The sequence below is a fragment of the Ascaphus truei genome, chromosome 2, assembly GCF_040206685.1.
Source record: "Ascaphus truei isolate aAscTru1 chromosome 2, aAscTru1.hap1, whole genome shotgun sequence".
Classification (NCBI taxonomy): domain Eukaryota; kingdom Metazoa; phylum Chordata; class Amphibia; order Anura; family Ascaphidae; genus Ascaphus; species Ascaphus truei.
The window spans coordinates 213,804,759-213,821,671 of record NC_134484.1 but is presented as its reverse complement, the minus strand read 5'-3'; the positions used below and the strand labels follow the sequence as shown (position 1 = coordinate 213,821,671).

General features: G+C 40.3%; 1 protein-coding gene across 4 annotated transcripts in view; it reads right to left on the bottom strand.

Moving 5' to 3' along the window:
• Positions 1–248: 248 nt before the first annotated feature.
• The window catches only part of LOC142487140 (cadherin-10-like), a 636,808-nt gene continuing 620,143 nt past the window's right edge, over positions 249–16,913 (bottom strand). For all 4 annotated transcript variants that reach the window (XM_075585911.1, XM_075585910.1, XM_075585909.1 and 1 more), the window contains one exon: positions 249–1,456. In XM_075585911.1, coding sequence (XP_075442026.1) covers positions 966–1,456 — 491 coding nt within the window. In that variant the 3' untranslated portion in view covers positions 249–965. The remainder of the gene's footprint in view (positions 1,457–16,913) is intronic.

Genomic DNA, 16,913 nt, shown 5'->3' with positions numbered 1-16,913 from the left:
TTCAACTATTCACTTAAGATAATTGTCCTAGAATACATTCCTAAGTACACAAAACACAAGTCTATTAGCACCACTTTTTTCAACTAAAGTGAGACAAAAGAAGTGCAGTAGCATTAATTTAATGTTGCCATTATTAATGGACCTACAGTATGTGTTTTATTATCCAAATCAAACAAGCACTAAGCAAGTTGAAAAAACTGGTTTATTTCTTAAAAATAAATACAAAAATATAAATATAAAACATTGGCAAGATAGTATTTGATGAAATTAAGTTCTACTAACATATTTTTACAAGCTGCATACAACACTTTCTAACACCACATGTACATTTTTATTCAATTTCAATGTACATAACAGAACATAATTTTCTTGTTCCCCTTAAGAAAAAATAATGTTACAATTGGAAAGTCAGCAAATGTGCCTAAAAGAAGAAGTGTGTGCATGAATATGCACAAGGAAGTATTTTACTGTTCAAGTTTTTAAAGTGATCATTCATTTGACAGACAACATAATTTCTATGGAGTTAGACCCATGGGATGTAATAAACATAATCCACGCTCCTATGTGATACCCTACTGTACATACAAAAAAAAAATTGAAAAATTGATGATGATGATGATGATGATGATGATGATGATGATGATGATGATGATGATGATGATGATGATGATGATGATGATGATGATGATGATGATGATGATGATGATGATGATGATGATGATGATGATGATGATGATGATGATGATGATGATGATGATGGTGGTGATGATGATGATGGTGATGATGATGGCAATGAAAGAAATGATTGTGTAAAAAGTTATTTTTTTTTCAATGTATTATTGTTACTATTTTTTTAACACCGTGCTGAGTGTCAGGAAAGATATTTTAAAATGTTAATATTTTCAAGTGTCTGCAATTATATTTCCACTCAGCTTGGATTAAAGAATTAGGACACATTGTTCAAGTTAGGAATCTTTATCACTCGCCTCACTGCCATACATTTCAGCTAGTTTGTTGAAACGAGGGCCCCATTCCTTGAGGTATTCATAGTTTTGGTCCCCTTCTGTAGTATTGGACTCTAAAGAACTCAAGGATTCCGCTATAGAATCATTGCCTTCATATGCATAAGTTGCAAGCGAATCATATGGAGGTGCAGTGGGATCATTATCATGCTCTTTCAGCCTTTGGTTAATGAAATCTCGGACATCTGTATTGTCCGGGACAGCAGCAGTTCTCCGTGGTAACAATAGATTTTCAGGAATAATATCTCTTCGATGCTTCTTATCATCAACAGCACCAGGGTTTCTTAGTGTGCCAATATCAAAGGCTTGAGTGTCTTCTTCTCCACCTCCTTCATCATTGTAACTCACAATGTTGTCTCTGATGTCTTCCTTAGACAAGATCAAAGGCTCTTTCTTTCTCTGTCTCTTCAAAGCAGCAAAAAGTACCACTATAACTGCAAAAAAAAAAAAATGCTCAGTATGTATAAATCCACACATGTGAGTATCTGGCAGAAATGTGTATGTACTGTATATGTGTGTGTGTATAATATATTATATATATGTAAACAATATTGAGATCCCCAACAAAATAGAAATCACCAAGCAGCACTCAGAGATAAATTAATCAAATAAGTGTATTAAACTTGGAGTTTGGGTGCCTTTTTGTGTTTTTTTTTAATACACTTATTTGATACATTTACCTCTTAGTGCTGCTTGGTGATTTCTATTTTGGTGTGGATCGCAGTATTGTTTATATTATGCGTATGGAGCGAGCACCGGACCATATTGTTTCTATTGGAGTGCCAATTGGTTTCTTTTGTGTGTGTATATATATATGTATATATATATATATATATATATATATATATATATATAATATATATATATATATATATATATATATATATATATATATATATATATATATCATATTAAATTTTTTACTTGTGAGCACATTCATATGTCTTAGACAGGTAGATCTGCAACCCTGCTTTTCGCCATTTTCACCCACCGCACAGTGCTTCCATTGCAGCAAGGGATTCAGGGAAATGACATGCAAATGAGTACACATATTCTGCATGTTCTGTAGAGCATGTAAATTAGTTCTTGCTTTTTTAACCTTTTTGGTTTTGTACCTCTCACTAAATCACAAGATCATAATGTATGAACAAGGCCCACTAAACTAGACATTAACACAGCAATAATTTCCTTATGGCGGACAAGTCATGGTAACTCAGCTTTCCCCAGTGCCAGACAAAGTGTCTTGTTACTGTACATCTGTACTGCCTAAATGTGTGCAAATGCAATCAAAGTTACTCTTTTAGTAATATAGGAATTTTTTTACTTATTTTATTTCACGGCTTTGCCATTTGCCAAAATGTACTATGAATTCAAGCGTGTGAATGTTTTACACCTCTTGTATTCACTATCAACATCATACATTAGCATGCTTTTTTTATTTTTCAGTAGGCAAATCAACACAGTCGCTAGGGTGAGGGGGGAGCATAGAGACTTGATAATGTCATTGAGCTTATTTCTTTCAAAATAATGTCTTAGTAATAAATCACAAGGCTGAATAATTGCATGAAAAATGGGGAAAAGGTTTGCTTAAATATAAGTAATCGATCATTGATTGCTGAAACAGAGGCTTTATTAAAAAAAAAAAAAAAACAGAATTACAATGGGGTATATGTAGTAAGATCATATTTGAATGTTTCATTGTGCATAAAAATATTAGTACGAAAAAGTAGTACAAATCTTTGTAAAATGTGTATCATACTAATAAATCCTTCATACAAGTCATACAGTATGCAGTAGTGCATTGAATAAAATTAATGTTGACAATGTGTCATTTTTAATATCTGATTGAAACAATTTAAATTAAAACAGAATTGTACGTGCTTTATTAATTATAACTATTGTTAGTAAATATACATAATTAGTGTAATATTTTTTATGATAATCATATTGTGAAAATAATACGGTTGGTTAACCTATACAATGAAACATTCATCCTGTGTCAAGTAAATGTTTCGCTGATACATAACTTCTAATTAATTCTGCGTCAGCAATATAACCATGTTTACTCCAAGTTGAACTTTAAGGACACTTTTGCTGCTACTTTTTGTTTAAATAACTGAACATATTTTTTTAGTATTTACAATTTACATCTGTATGCCAGGCGCATGCCATTTCTGTGCACCGATTAGAAAAAAATTATCTTTGGATACTGACGGTGCAGACTGGGAAATTTCAGTTTAGTACACATGCACGAACAAGAGCAATTTCAAATAAGATTTCTGTGTGCTAATATTGTGCCATAAAACTGTTAGAATGTAGCCTTAGTACACAGGCCCAAAATGTGTGCATCATATAAACACAATTTGCCTGAAAAAACAAGATATCATTTTTTTTTAAATGTACTCGACCTTGCTAAAAATTATATCCGGTCAATGACACTTTGAATATTTCCCTTTAACTTTATTTGAATACTTTTCTAAAATTAAGAATATAAGGGTTTATATATACGGCAGAGACTGCAACTATTCTAACACAAACCAGTGGCAATCGCCAAAAAGACCCAGGTACAACCAGGTACATGCTGGGTACATGCCTTAAACTTGCCTTAAACTAGACCCAGCATTCTGCATTGATTAATGGCCCATCAGATTAACAGCGGGGGTCCCTGGCAGTCCCATTCAAAGTGAATGGGACTGCCAGGGACCCCTTCTGTGTTAATCCTATGGGTCATTAGTCAATCCAGAAATGCCTTAAACTTGCCTTCAAATAGCCAGGTTACACCCAGCACATAACCAGAATGTAACCGGGCTAGTTTAAGGCAAGCTTTAGAATAGTCGTGGTCTCGTCTATATATATATATATATATATATATATATATATATATATATATATACTGATGCAGCGGACGTTGTTCGAACATATCACGGCACCGATTTTGAGTTCTCTGCTGTTCCCTACGCAGCATGAACGTGGCCAATCGCCCCAGGCACCTGCACTTATCGCGGATGTTTTGTTTGAATTTCATGGATTCTGTTTATTCGTTTAAATAAAATTGAATGAATTGTAATGTGTACAGTACTGTGCTACTGTGCTACTGTGTCAATTTCATGTTTTTAAAAGCCAGAACACTAAAATTCATTTTTCTTCACTTGCTGCGCTCGCATCTTAGTGCGAGAAGGCTGGATTTCATCCCGCGGTTTGAAATCGGGATTCCGAAGTACATGACGTGTGAAGTGTTCGAATAACGGCCGCTGCATCAGTATATATATCTCAACTCTTTACACATTAAAAGAGGAATTTTGTTTAATCAATGTGAAGTGACTATTTACTTATAATTTTTGTTTGCAAATGTGCTATTGTATTCCCATTAAATTCCCCAAAAAGTTGTTTGCAGAAACTATAATAGTTTGTAATAAATATAATAGTTCTACCAAATATAATTTAGTAACAAATATCAGCTCATTAGTAGACCATTTTTAAAAGACATACTGTATGTTTCTACTGATATATAAAGTTAACACATACAGCAAATGACGTTCAAAGTAGCCTATGTCTAATGTTAATATCATTTAGCAGGGCGTGCTCTCATTAATTTTAAACTTCATTTATGCTTTGCAACAGTCAATTTTCGATGGAAATTTATTGAGAATAGGGAAGCATGCTTTAAACTAGTTTCAGTCCTACCTATCAGGTAGATCCCAACATGTGTCCATCTCAGGCTCTAACTCCAACCCCCTGGATATCACCTGTGGTGTCCCGGAAGGCTCTGTTCTGGGGCCCCTACTCTTCTTAGTGTTCATCAATGATCTTCCCACAGCTTGTCAGGAAGCCTCAATACACATGTATGCAGATGACACAATCCTATATGCACACAGCCACAGCCTCTCTGACCTTCAACACATACTTCAGTCTAACTTTTTCAGACTCGAAAACTGGATTTCCCAAAACAAACTGTTTTTCAATACTGACAAGACTGTAACAATGGTATTTGGGACCAAGACTACATTTTTAAAGCTTCTAGCGACTGAGCTCCAGATTAGAACCAACACTAACACCACCCTAACTCTTGTTACTAGTTTTAAATACATGGGCATATGGTTTGACTCCCGCTTAACATTCGGGATGCACATTGATACCCTGACAACCAAGACCTATGCCAAACTAGGGGTACTTTACAGGAACAAATCCTCCCTAAGTCTCCTGGTCAGAAAACGTATCGCACAGCAGATGCTAATGCCAATTATTGACTATGGAGACATAGTATATGGCTCAGCACCTCAAACCCACCTTAGCAAACTTGACACCCTCTACAATTCAATTTGTCGTTTTGTTCTCCAATGCAACTATAACACATATCACTGCGAAATGCTCAAAGAATTAGATTGGTCATCACTCGAGTCTAGGCGCAAAGTTCACCTTTCCTGTCTTGCCTTCAAATTCTTTATGGGCAAGCTACCCAGCTACCTGAACAAGCTCCTCACCCCTTCCACATGCAGCACCTATCACCTGAGATCAGACTCCAAAAGACTGTTCATGGTCCCAAGGCTCAACAAAGTATCCGACCGCTCTTCCTTCTCTTACCGTGCACCCCAAAACTGGAACAACCTACCAGAGACTCTTACATCCACCACCAGTTTAAGTTCTTTCAAATCTAAGGCTGTCACACATTTTAATCTGGTCTGTAACTGTTTCATATGCCCATAATATATATTATCTTTAACTGTGCACGCAATGTCTTGTATATAATGTATACCCTGCTCATTTATGTAACTGTATTTGTAAACATGTATTATTTGTCTTAACTCTGTGCCCAGGACATACTTGAAAACGAGAGGTAACTCTCAATGTATTACTTCCTGGTAAAATATTTTATAAATAAATAGACATTGGTGTTACTCAAGAGGTTTGTCCAGTGGAGTTTTTTCATTGCATTATGCTCTATATCTCCCATACATGTATTGTATTGTATGTCTTTATTTATATAGCGCCATTAATGTACATAGCGCTTCACAGTAGTAATACATGTGGTAATCGAATAAATAACAGATAATATAAATAACAGATCATGGGAATAAGTGCTTTAGACAAACATAACATTAAAGAAGAGGAGTCCCTGCCCCGAGGAGCTTACAATCTAATTGGTAGGTAGGGAGAACGTACAGAGACAGTAGGAGGGATTTCTGGTAAGTGCGTCTGCAGGGGGCCAAGCTTTATGTATCATGTGTTCAGAATAGCCACAGTGCTATTCGTATGCTTCTTTAAGCAAGTGGGTCTTAAAGGTGGATAGAGAGGGTGCTAGTCGGGTACTGAGGGGAAGGGCATTCCAGAGGTGTGGGGCAGTCAGTGAAAAAGGTTTAAGGCGGGAGAGGGCTTTAGATAAAAAGGGGGTAGAAAGAAGACATCCTTGAGCAGAACGCAAGAGTCGGGGTGGTGCATAGCGAGAAATTAGGGCTGAGATGTAAGGAGGGGCAGAAGAGTGTAAAGCTTTAAAAGTGAGGAGAAGAATGGAGTGTGAGATGCGGGATTTGATTGGAAGCCAGGAGAGGGATTTCAGGAGGGGAGATGCTGAGACAGATCTAGGAAAGAGTAGAGTGATTCTGGCTGCAGCATTTAGGATAGATTGTAGGGGAGACAGGTGAGAGGCAGGAAGGCCGGACAGCAGGAGGCTACAGTAATCAAGACGGGAGAGAATGAGGGCCTGAGTCAGAGTTTTAGCAGTCGAGCAACAGAGGAAAGGGCGTATCTTTGTTATATTGCAGAGGAAAAAGCGTCAAGTTTTAGAAATGTGTCGAATGTGAGGGGCGAATGTGAGAGGAGTCGAGTGTGACCCCTAGGCAGCGTGCTTGGGCTACTGGGTGGATGATCGTAGTTCCAACAGTAATGTGGAAGGAGGTAGTAGGGCCAGGTTTGGGAGGAAGTATGAGGAGCTCTGTTTTAGCCATGTTGAGTTTAAGGTGACGGAGGGCCATCCAGGATGATACAGCAGAGAGACATTCAGAAATTTTGGTCTGTATAGCAGGTGTAAGGTCAGGTGTTGAAAAGTATATTTGTGTGTTTTCAGCATAGAGGTGATATTTAAACCCAAAAGATGTAATTAGGTCACCTAGAGAGAGTGTGTACAGAGAAAAGAGAAGAGGTCCCAGGACAGAGCCCTGGGGTACCCCCACAGAGAGATCAATAGAGGAGGAGGTGTTAGCAGAAGAGACACTGAAAGTACGATGGGAGAGGTAGGATGAGATCCAGGATAGAGCTTTGTTCCGAATACCAAGAGTATGGAGAATGTGAAGGAGAAGATGGTGGTCCACGGTGTCAAATGCTGCAGAGAGGTCGAGTAATATGAGCAGAGTGTAATGACCTCTGTCTTTGGCAGCATGGAGGTCGTCAGTTATTTTAGTGAGGGCTGTTTCCGTGGAGTGAGCAGTGCGGAAGCCAGATTGTAGAGGGTCTAGGAGAGAATAGGTGTTGAGAAAATGGAGCAAGCGAGAGAATAAAAGATGTTCAAGGAGTTTAGATGAAAAAGGCAGGAGGGAGACAGGTCGATAGTTAGAAAGACAGGTAGGGTCAAGCTTGCTGTTTTTGAGTAATGGTATGACTGTTGCATGTTTGAAGGAGGATGGAAAGGTTCCAGAGCAGAGGGAGGAGTTAAAAATGAGTGTTAGCGTAGGGATTATAGTAGGAGCAAGAGGTTTTAGGAGATGGGAGGGAATGGGGTCAAGAGGGCAAGTGGTAGAGGGAGAAGAGGCGATCAACAGCGACACATCCTCTGCTGAGACAGTGGAAAAAGAGTCAAGGAAGGCAGGAGGAGAGTTAGGAAGAGGTGTAGGATGGGAAGAAGAAACAGAGGGGATGTTCTGACGTATGGATTCCACCTTTTCCTTAAAATAACATGGACAATTATTGCTAGTAACTCCTCACATGAGATGCAAACACACCAGGTCTATCAGCCTCACTGTGCTTATACTTAGACCTTGTCCTATACACATTTATATTCATGATTCAAGACATATTGGATTACATGCTCCCTGTGGATACTGAGCACCGTTATTTGGAACCTGTTCCTATTCTCTTATTATAAAAGCTAATTACAGTATATGAATATTGTTCATTCTACTTTTTCAATTAATGATCTAATTTATCATGACAAATACTCTTGCTTGAAAAGAGGCTGGATGACATGATGCCAGTGTTGGATGATCAACCTTGTAAGGAAATGGTTGTTTGATATATATATATATATATATATATATATATATATATACACAGTGGTCGACAAATCACCAAAAAATCTACTCGCCGAACAAAAAAATCTACTCGCCACCTAGTACCAAAGGTGTGTTGCTTGGGCCAATAGGAGCTCGCCATGATGTTAAATCCACTCGCCCGGGGCAAGCAAATGTATAGGTTTGTCGAACAACGAAGAAATAGGTGCTTGTTCAACAAAAATAACAGGAAACCAGGTGTCCCACCAAGGAGACAAAAAACAGCACTCAAGGTATATTGCAAAAGTGTATTTGAAATAAGCAGGCACATATAAATCCAACGTTTCGGTCCTGTATCGGACCTTCCTCAGGGGCATGCTGGAGAACACTGCCCAAGGAAAACATATATACCCATCACCCACCTGTGTGCATAATCAAGAACCAGCTGATTGTAATTAAAAACGGGAGTACTGTAGGCGCATGGGAGCCCTGTCATCACTGTGCAACAGCCCAGCCTCACCACTCCTCTGTTTCCACTTAGCTATCAATGCCAGACACACCGCACATGTGCACCTGCGGGTGGAGCCAGTGAGCACACCAGTCATTCTAAGGCAAACCCTGTTGCCATGGCGATGCAACTAAAGCATCTGTAACCATGGGAGTGTAGGCAGAAGCAGACTGCAATAGGGAGCAGGGGCACTGAGCCGTGTGAACATGATGACGTCACATCACCAGCAGCAACAGGTCCTGTAACCAAAATGAAAGTGCAGTATTAAAAACACATGAAGAGGTGAAAATATATACTCCAGATGCACAGTATTGATAAAAATCACTATCAATAGTGCAACAACAATAAATATACTAATATCACTCTAACATGCTACCAAGAGAAATGAATAGTGAATGCAGATTTGCTTGTAAGAGTAGAAAAAGCAGACATAAAGGAAAGGAAGGAACAGGAAGGGGGAGTGGAGGAAAAGGGAAGAGGGAAAGGGGGATGGGAGGGAAAGGGGGGAGGGGAAAGGGGAAGATGGAGGGAGGGAAAGGGGGGGAAGGGGGGGGGGGGGAAGGGGAAGGAAGGGAAGGAGGGAGGGGAAGGGTCGCTAAGGTGCAAAAATGGGGTCACATAATAAGGCAAAAATAAGCCCATGTTAGAGTGATATTAGTATATTTATTGTTGTTGCACTATTGATAGTGATTTTTATCAATACTGTGCATCTGGAGTATATATTTTCACCTCTTCATGTGTTTTTAATACTGCACTTTCATTTTGGTTACAGGACCTGTTGCTGCTGGTGATGTGACGTCATCATGTTCACACGGCTCAGTGCCCCTGCTCCCTATTGCAGTCTGCTTCTGCCTACACTCCCATGGTTACAGACGCTTTAGTTGCATCGCCATGGCAATGGGGGATGCCTTAGAATGACTGGTGTGCTCACTGGCTCCACCCGCAGGTGCACATGTGCGGTGTGTCTGGCATTGATAGCTAAGTGGAAACAGAGGAGTGGTGAGGCTGGGCTGTTGCACAGTGATGACAGGGCTCCCATGCGCCTACAGTACTCCCATTTTTAATTACAATCAGCTGGTTCTTGATTATGCACACAGGTGGGTGATGGGTATATATGTTTTCCTTGGGCAGTGTTCTCCAGCACGCCCCTGAGGAAGGTCCTATACAGGACCGAAACGTTGGATTTATATGTGCCTGCTTTTTTTCAAATACACTTTTGCAATATACCTTGAGTGCTGTTTTTTGTCTCCTTGGTGGGACACCTGGTTTCCTATATATATATATATATATATATATATATATATATATATATATATATATATATATATATATATATATATATATATATATATATATATATATATATATATATATATATATATATATATATATATATATATATATAAAAAAAAACATAATACTGAGTTAAGTTATGGTGAGTAAAAAAAGTGACAAAAACCCTCCACAGGAAAGCAAATATGCAAATATAGCTGTATGCTCATCTGCATGTCTTAGGCAGGTCTGCAACCCCACCTTTCCCCATTATCACCCAGCATACAGCACTTGCACTGCAGCAAGGGATTCTGGGAAATGACATGCAAATGAGCACACAGTGTCACTTTTTGCCTCAATAACCATTTTTACAATTTTGCATATATATATATATATATATATATATATATATATATATATATATATATATGTAGAGGTATCAGTACCGTGTTAACCGAGCTTCAATAATCAAAAAATAAATAGATGATACCGTTCTGTGGCTAACGAAATGCTTTTATTTGTGCGAGCTTTCGAGATACACTGATCTCTTCTTCCGGCGATGTTACAATGAATGAAGCAAGCAAAAGGTATACTTAACAACAGTGTCTCTTGGTATGTTATCTGTGCTGGTCCTTCCCCCGGTGTGGATGTGTTTTATGGCTAGAGGTGTCAAAAGTTTCCTGAAAGCAAGTGATGTAAGAGTGTGTGTGTGTATCAGTGTGAATAAAAATGAATGGAGAGCCCACAGTATGTACAGTGCTTTACAAAACGTATGTGTGGAGTGGAAGTGGATATAAATGGTGTGGGTGGGTGTGGAAATGTGAGAGATTGTAGCAGAACTAAAAGTGTGTGTGGATACTTTGTGGTCCCTATTGGTGTATAGGGACGGAAAAACAAGGAGTATTAGTATGTGTAAGAGACAGCTGTATGTGCATACATATAGCACAGTATGTACAGACATGGCCTTTAGCACTCATGGGAAGAGAGTTCACTTGTGTCAGTAATGACTCATAAAATTTCGATCTCTGTTTAGGCCACTGTTAAGTGTCCCGAACAGTTGCATAAATTTGTATTCATCCAACCGTCTCTCTTTCGGTGTTTTAAGATTACCTTTGAGTATGGCAACCCTCAGATCGTTCATCTTATGGCCAGAGTCAGAGAAATGTTCGCCAACAGGACTGTCTCTTGTTCCGCGTGTGATGCTGTGGCGATGCAGGTTCATTCTCTTGTTTAGCCCCTGCCCTGTCTCACCTATGTAGTAGTATGTAAGCTCTTCCAGCAGCAGCAGGAAAAATCGTGGAGCACAACCGAGGAAATGAAGCAGGGTAGACGTGGTGTGGTGACTTCAAAGAATTTTATTCAAACAGACAGGTGTAAATGGTGGATCATCTAACGCGTTTCAGCCATAAGGCCTTTGTCAAAGAATGATCCATTAGCTTAGGGAATACATATATATAGGTAGAATTAACACAGAACACCTGCACCAGGTAAAAATCAGGTGGGGTGGGTAATTGACCTAATACCAATGGGTGGGAACATAAAACACAATTTAAAACAGTGCCAGCAATATATCATACAGGTTATAATTGCATAAAGATAACTGATATAAAGCAATGTCAGTCTTGTAACAACTTATCTAAATATGAGTAAATCTCAATATTATATATGCATGTAGTAATTGCTTGGCAACAATGAAATTAAAAATGAATTAAAAACAACAGCAGTCTGTTTTGAAACAATGTAATTCAATATATTATGTATAGCATGTAAATATCTCAGTTTAACATAATAAATGGACAATGATAAGACCATAACAACTTGTTTAAAACTTATTTGCAATGAAGAAGGGTATCTGAGCAATGTAATGAGGGCAAGAGGGATCGGCAGGATAGAAGTGGGGAGTGGGATGAGGGTGAGGGGGGGTTTGGGGAGGGGGGGGAAGGCGAGGGGGGGAAGGGCAGTGGGGGGAAGGGGGAGGGGGAGGGGGGGTAAGGGGGGGAGGGGGGGGAGTGAGAGGGGGGGAAATGGAGGGGAGCGGGGGAGGGGGAGAGAGAGGGAGGGGAGGGGGGGAGGAGGGGAGCGGGGGGGAGGAGGGGGAGCGGGTGGAGGGGGGGAGAGGGGGGGGAGGGGGGGAGGGGGAAGAGGGAGGGAGGGGAGGGGGGGGGGAAAGAGGGGGAAGGGGAAGGAGGGGGGGGGAGGGGGGGGAGGGGAGGGGAGGGGTGGGGGGAAAGGAAGGGAAAGGTATGGGTAAAGGTTAAGTAACCTATGTGGAAGGACCTGAAAGATACTAATTGTGCAAAAAATGCTGCAGTTCCCAGTCAACATTAAGACCGTGTGGTTGCAAAGTATCTAACAAGAATATCCATTGCATCTCCATTTTATTTAGTCTATTGAGTCGGTCTCCCCCTCTGATGTTGGTTGGGATATGAGTGATACCAAAGAATCTAAAGTTCTTTAGACCACCATTCAAACAGGATGTAAAATGTTTGCTGACGGGGTGGAAAAGATCTTTTTTGAGTATCAATCTTACATGTTCAGATATTCTGATGTGTAGCGGGCGAATTGTTCGTCCAACATATTTAGCTTTGCAGCCACACATTATAACATACACCACATAGCTCGTGTGACAATTAATAAATGTAGAGATTCTAAATTTGGACACTGTAGATACCGTAGCTATTCTTTTAGTGGGTATTGCATACTGACAGCATCTACAGAATCCGCATTTAAAGAACTCTTTGGGTACTGTTGTTATTTGTGGTGTAAGTGGAGACTGAAAAAGACTTTTGGAAAGGGATGTAGCCAGGGTATTTGCTCTTTTAAATGCAAATCTTGGTTTCTGCACATATGGTTCCAAATCTGGGTCAAGTTTCAACACATTCCAATGTTTGGATATAATGTGTTGAATCTGTGGGGCCTGTCTACTGAATTTAGTTATAAACAAGGGATTGTCTGCAAATGTATTTTTTGGCAATTTGTTTTTTTTTTTTTTTTTTTAGCAACATAGTTCTATCCGCACACTCAGCATGCCTGAAGGCCTGTTCTATATCTTTAGTAGAATAACCTCTATCAGCAAATTTGAGACTTAGGTTCTTAGAGTGTTGGAGAAATTTGTCCTGGTCTGAGCATAATCTTTTGTAGCGTAAAAATTGCCCTTTTGGTATGCCACGGATCATAGATCTAGGATGGCAGCTCTTGGCATATAGATATGAATTTCTTGAGTGGGGCTTGGTATAAATGTCAGTAGAAATCAGAGATCCTCCACCACGGAGTGTCACATCTAAAAAATTAATATTGTGAGGATCAGTGATAAATGAATTGAATAAGTTGGAGAACATTGTTTGGAAGGAGAGCTACAGGTGGGTCACCATGGATGTCACATCACTCTATACAATCATTGCACATGAACACGGTCTCAAAGCTATTTTTCACTACTTGGAACTATCTTCTCTTTCCACTGCACAAACCACTTTCATTAGCGACTGTATTTGGTTCTTATTGACACACAATTATTTTTTATTTGACTCACTTTTTTAACTTCAAACACGAGGTACGGCTATGGGGACGTCATTTGCGCCCTCATATGCCAACCTTTTTATGGGTTTATGGGAAAGCACTCACGTTTTTGGTGACATCAATATTTTTCGTTCAAATATTATTTTCTATAAACGCTATATTGATGATTTGGTTTTCATTTGGGATGGTGATCTTCATTCACTACACACCTTCATTGACACTTTAAACACTAACGATATCAATCTTCATTTTACATTTATCACTGATCCTCACAATATTAATTTTTTGCCATCCTAGATCTATGATCCGTGGCATACCAAAAGGGCAATTTTTACGCTACAAAAGATTATGCTCAGACCAGGACAAATTTCTCCAACACTCTAAGAACCTAAGTCTCAAATTTGCTGATAGATGTTATTCTACTAAAGATATAGAACAGGCCTTCATGCATGCTGAGTGTGCAGATAGAACTATGTTGCTAAAAAAGAAAAAAAAACAACAAATTGCCAAAAAATACATTTGCAGACAATCCCTTGTTTATAACTAAATTCAGTAGACAGGCCCCACAGATTCAACACATTATATCCAAACATTGGAATGTGTTGAAACTTGACCCAGATTTGGAACCATATGTGCAGAAACCAAGATTTGCATTTAAAAGAGCAAATACCCTGGTTACATCCCTTTCCAAAAGTCTTTTTCAGTCTCCACTTACACCACAAATAACAACAGTACCCAAAGGGTTCTTTAAATGCGGATTCTGTAGATGCTGTCAGTATGCAATACCCACTAAAAGAATAGCTACGGTATCTACAGTGTCCAAATTTAGAATCTCTACATTTATTAATTGTCACAATAGCTATGTGGTGTATGTTATAATGTGTGGCTGCAAAGCTAAATATGTTGGACGAACAATTCGCCCGCTACACATCAGAATATCTGAACATGTAAGATTGATACTCAAAAAATATCTTTTCCACCCCGTCAGCAAACATTTTACATCCTGTTTGAATGGTGGTCTAAAGAACTTTAGATTCTTTGGTATCACTCATATCCCAACCAACATCAGAGGGGGAGACCGACTCAATAGACTAAATAAAATGGAGATGCAATGGATATTCTTGTTAGATACTTTGCAACCACACAGTCTTAATGTTGACTGGGAACTGCAGCATTTTTTGCACGATTAGTATCTTTCAGGTCCTTCCACATAGGTTACTTAACCTTTACCCATACCTTTCCCTTCCTTTCCCCCCACCCCCCCCCTCCCCCCCTACCCCCCCCCCTCCTTCCCCTTCCCCCCCCAACCCCCCTCTCCCCTCCCCTCCCCCCTCCCCCCTCCCCCTCTCTCTCCGTCCCCCCCCCTCCCCTCCCTTTCCCCCCCCTCTCTCTCCCCCCCTCTCTCTCCCCCCCCCCCTCTCTCTCCCCCCCACTGCCCTTCCCCCCCCCCTTCCCCCCCCCTCCCCCCCTCACCCTCATCCCACTCCCCACTTCTATCCTGCCGATCCCTCTTGCCCTCATTACATTGCTCAGATACCCTTCTTCATTGCAAATAAGTTTTAAACAAGTTGTTATGGTCTTATCATTGTCCATTTATTATGTTGAACTGAGATATTTACATGCTATACATAATATATTGAATTACATTGTTTCAAAACAGACTGCTGTTGTTTTTAATTCATTTTGAATTTTATTGTTGCCAAGCAATTACTACATGCATATATAATATTGAGATTTACTCATATTTAGATAAGTTGTTACAAGACTGACATTGCTTTATATCAGTTATCTTTATGCAATTATAACCTGTATGATATATTGCTGGCACTGTTTTTAAATGTGTTTTATGTTCCCACCCATTGGTATTAGGTCAATTACCCACCCCACCTGATTTTTACCTGGTGCAGGTGTTCTGTGTTAATTCTACCTATATCTATGTATTCCCTATGCTGATGGATCATTCTTTGACAAAGGCCTTATGGCTGAAACGCGATAGATGATCCACCATCTACACCTGTCTGTTTGAATAAAATTCTTTGAAGTCACCACACCACGTCTACCCTGCTTCATTTCCTCGGTTGTGCTCCACGATTTTTCCTGCTGCTGCTGGAAGAGCTTACATACTGCTGTATGTTGGATTGCACACCGGTAGCTGCTGCACACGGAGGGGAGTCCCGCGAGTCACGTGACCGCCTCGCATCATACGGCTGACACGCCAGAGGTAGCGGTTCATCACAGAGACCAGAGACCAACAGCCCTGCAGAGCAACGGAGCTCACCGGTCCTCCTCCACTGACACCAGACAAGAACACCGCCGGTCGTGCGACCGCCCCACGTGACGCCAGTCATGATAGGGTTGGCGGTGCAACTACACAGCGACTGAGGATCACATCAAACCACCATTACTCCCCAAACCGTGAGTGCTTGCAACACTTGGTGCCCTAAGCAGGGCCAGTTGCTTTTTCTTATGGCTTAAGATTATACACACATCCATTACCTGCAGCAGCTACTATAAAGAGACTCTGATGCACCTGATAGGATAAAATCATATTATCCAACTCTATCACCTATGTAGTAGCAGCCCCCTGGGCATTTCATGCACATGATGAGGTACACGACATTGCTGGAGGAACAGGTGAACCTTCCTCTGATTTTGTATTCCCGATTCCTGTGTGGTATTTGTATTGTGTCCGCTGTGTAGAGCATTGCGCAGGTTTTGCATCTTGGGTCCTGGCATGGTTTTGTCCCGCATTCAGTTGTACTGCTGAATACTTTACTCCTCACCATTAAAACACTCCCGATCCGCACAAGAGAACAAATTCTGGACCTGATACCAGCTAACCCAAAACCTGGCACATTCTACATGCTCCCTTAAATTCACAAAGAGGGTAACCCTGGGCGCCCTATTATCTCTGGATCTGGCACACTTACCGAGAATATTTCTGGCTGGGTGGAGGGCATTCTAAAACCACTTGTCAGGAACACACCCAGCTATATCCAGGATACCACCGACCTGCTAAACAAACTGAATGCCATTGGCCCTGTGACAGGGTAAACAAAAGCCACCAGTTATATGCCTGGAAAACCTATGTCTAGTCTGCAGTGCAGCACTGACTAGGTTAACTTCAGCTGGGAACCTCAGGACAATTAGTTGGACCCCAGCTGCCTAATCAAGGTGTGTTTTAAAACCAAGGCTGTAGACAGATGGAGACGGTCTGTTGAGGAGTGAGGAGTAAGCTTCTAAAGAGATTGCTAAAGAGTTTCCTGATACAAGGTCTGATTAGAAAGTAGATGAATTGTGAACTGTCTGTCCGCTGCATAGAAAAGGGCAACTGCCATATACACTGTCTGCTAAAGAGAAACTGTTTTTGTCTATCTGCTGAAGAAAAGCCATTTT